General features: G+C 41.3%; 1 protein-coding gene across 1 annotated transcript in view; it reads right to left on the minus strand.

Annotated features, from left to right (window-relative positions):
* Positions 1 to 790, minus strand: part of LOC106805443 (EGF domain-specific O-linked N-acetylglucosamine transferase-like) — a 14,403-nt gene extending 13,613 nt beyond the window's left edge. Inside the window, exon 1 of the mRNA XM_014807023.1 lies at positions 647 to 790. Coding sequence (XP_014662509.1) covers positions 647 to 790 — 144 coding nt within the window. The remainder of the gene's footprint in view (positions 1 to 646) is intronic.
* Between the last annotated feature and the right edge of the window lie 567 nt (positions 791 to 1,357).

Here is a 1,357-nt window from a genome sequence, read left to right on the forward strand (position 1 = left end):
TATGTATGTATGTTATGTATGTATGTATGTATGGTATGTATGTGATGTGTGTGTGTGTGTGTAATGTATGTATGTATGTATGTATGTATTGTATGTAATGTATGTATGTAATGTAGATGTGATAGTTATGTATGTATGTATGTGTATGTATGTATGTATGTATGTATGTATGTATGTAGTATGTATGTAATGTATGTATGTATGTTATGATATGTATGTATGGTATGTATGTATGTATGTATTATGTATGTATGATTGTATTATGTATGTATGTATGTATGTATGTATGTAGATGTATTCGTATGTATGTATGTATGTATGTATGTATGTATGTATGTATCCGCGTGCGTGCGTGGGCGCGTGCATGTGTGCGTGTACGCGTGCCTGTGTGCGCGTACGCGTGCCTGTGTGCGTGTGCGTGACCGCATGGGCTCGTGCGTGCGTGAGCGCGTAAGTGTGGACGTGCGCGCCCGTCCGCCGTGCATGCGTGCGTGCGTGTATATGAGTGTGTGTGCGTGCGTGTGTGTGTGTGTGTGTGTGTACGAGCATGTGTGAGTGCGTGGTGCCTGCCTAAATATGCATGCGAGGTTGCCGACCGTACGCGTATGCGCGGAAATGTGTGCGGGTGTGAAACATGGTTTATTACCTTGTAAGGGCAATTCTGCCATTCTTCGCATCTTCGGGATAGCTTATCCTGGTTGTAAAAATACTGAGAAAGGTGTTCTTCTGGGATATTTATGTTCCATGGATCAGTATGGCGTGCATGTTGCTGTGCCTTTACTGCTCTCATCACTGCGGTCTCAAGTAGCATGATAATCACAAGCCATCCGTTGGAGCGCATTTCGATAGTATCAAAATAACTATCTAAACATAGCCAGGCAAAATCAAAAGTTCAATACATTTTTATAGACTGTGCACGTGCCCGATATATCAATTTTCGATATGCGATGAGCTATTGAATACCGAGTAGCGATAGAGTCAAGTAAATGCTCGTACGTTAAATAGCATTAAACAAAGGAAAGCTAGCAACACCGGACATCTACTCTGTTCAATGATGGGCTACACACTAGGGCTATTCTGAATCTGCTCATTTGCTATACAACCGTAGAGATATCATTTCGATATCATTTCGTGTCTTCCGACGCTGTTTTAGCAGAGTTTCATTTTAGTTTAAATCAGCTCATGAATCGTTAATCAAATACTCATTGTAAATGCTTTCATCCACGCATACCTTGGAATACATTAAGCTACGTTAACAGGCAAGTTTACAGCTCAATTACAGACACTTATCCGCGATCTAAATATGCCTGGACATGGTCTGTGACACATGTGCGCTAACATAATTGTATAACGCGAA

This window comes from Priapulus caudatus, unplaced genomic scaffold (genome assembly GCF_000485595.1).
Source record: "Priapulus caudatus unplaced genomic scaffold, Priapulus_caudatus-5.0.1 Scaffold114, whole genome shotgun sequence".
In the NCBI taxonomy this organism is placed as follows: Eukaryota; Metazoa; Priapulida; class Priapulimorpha; order Priapulimorphida; family Priapulidae; genus Priapulus; species Priapulus caudatus.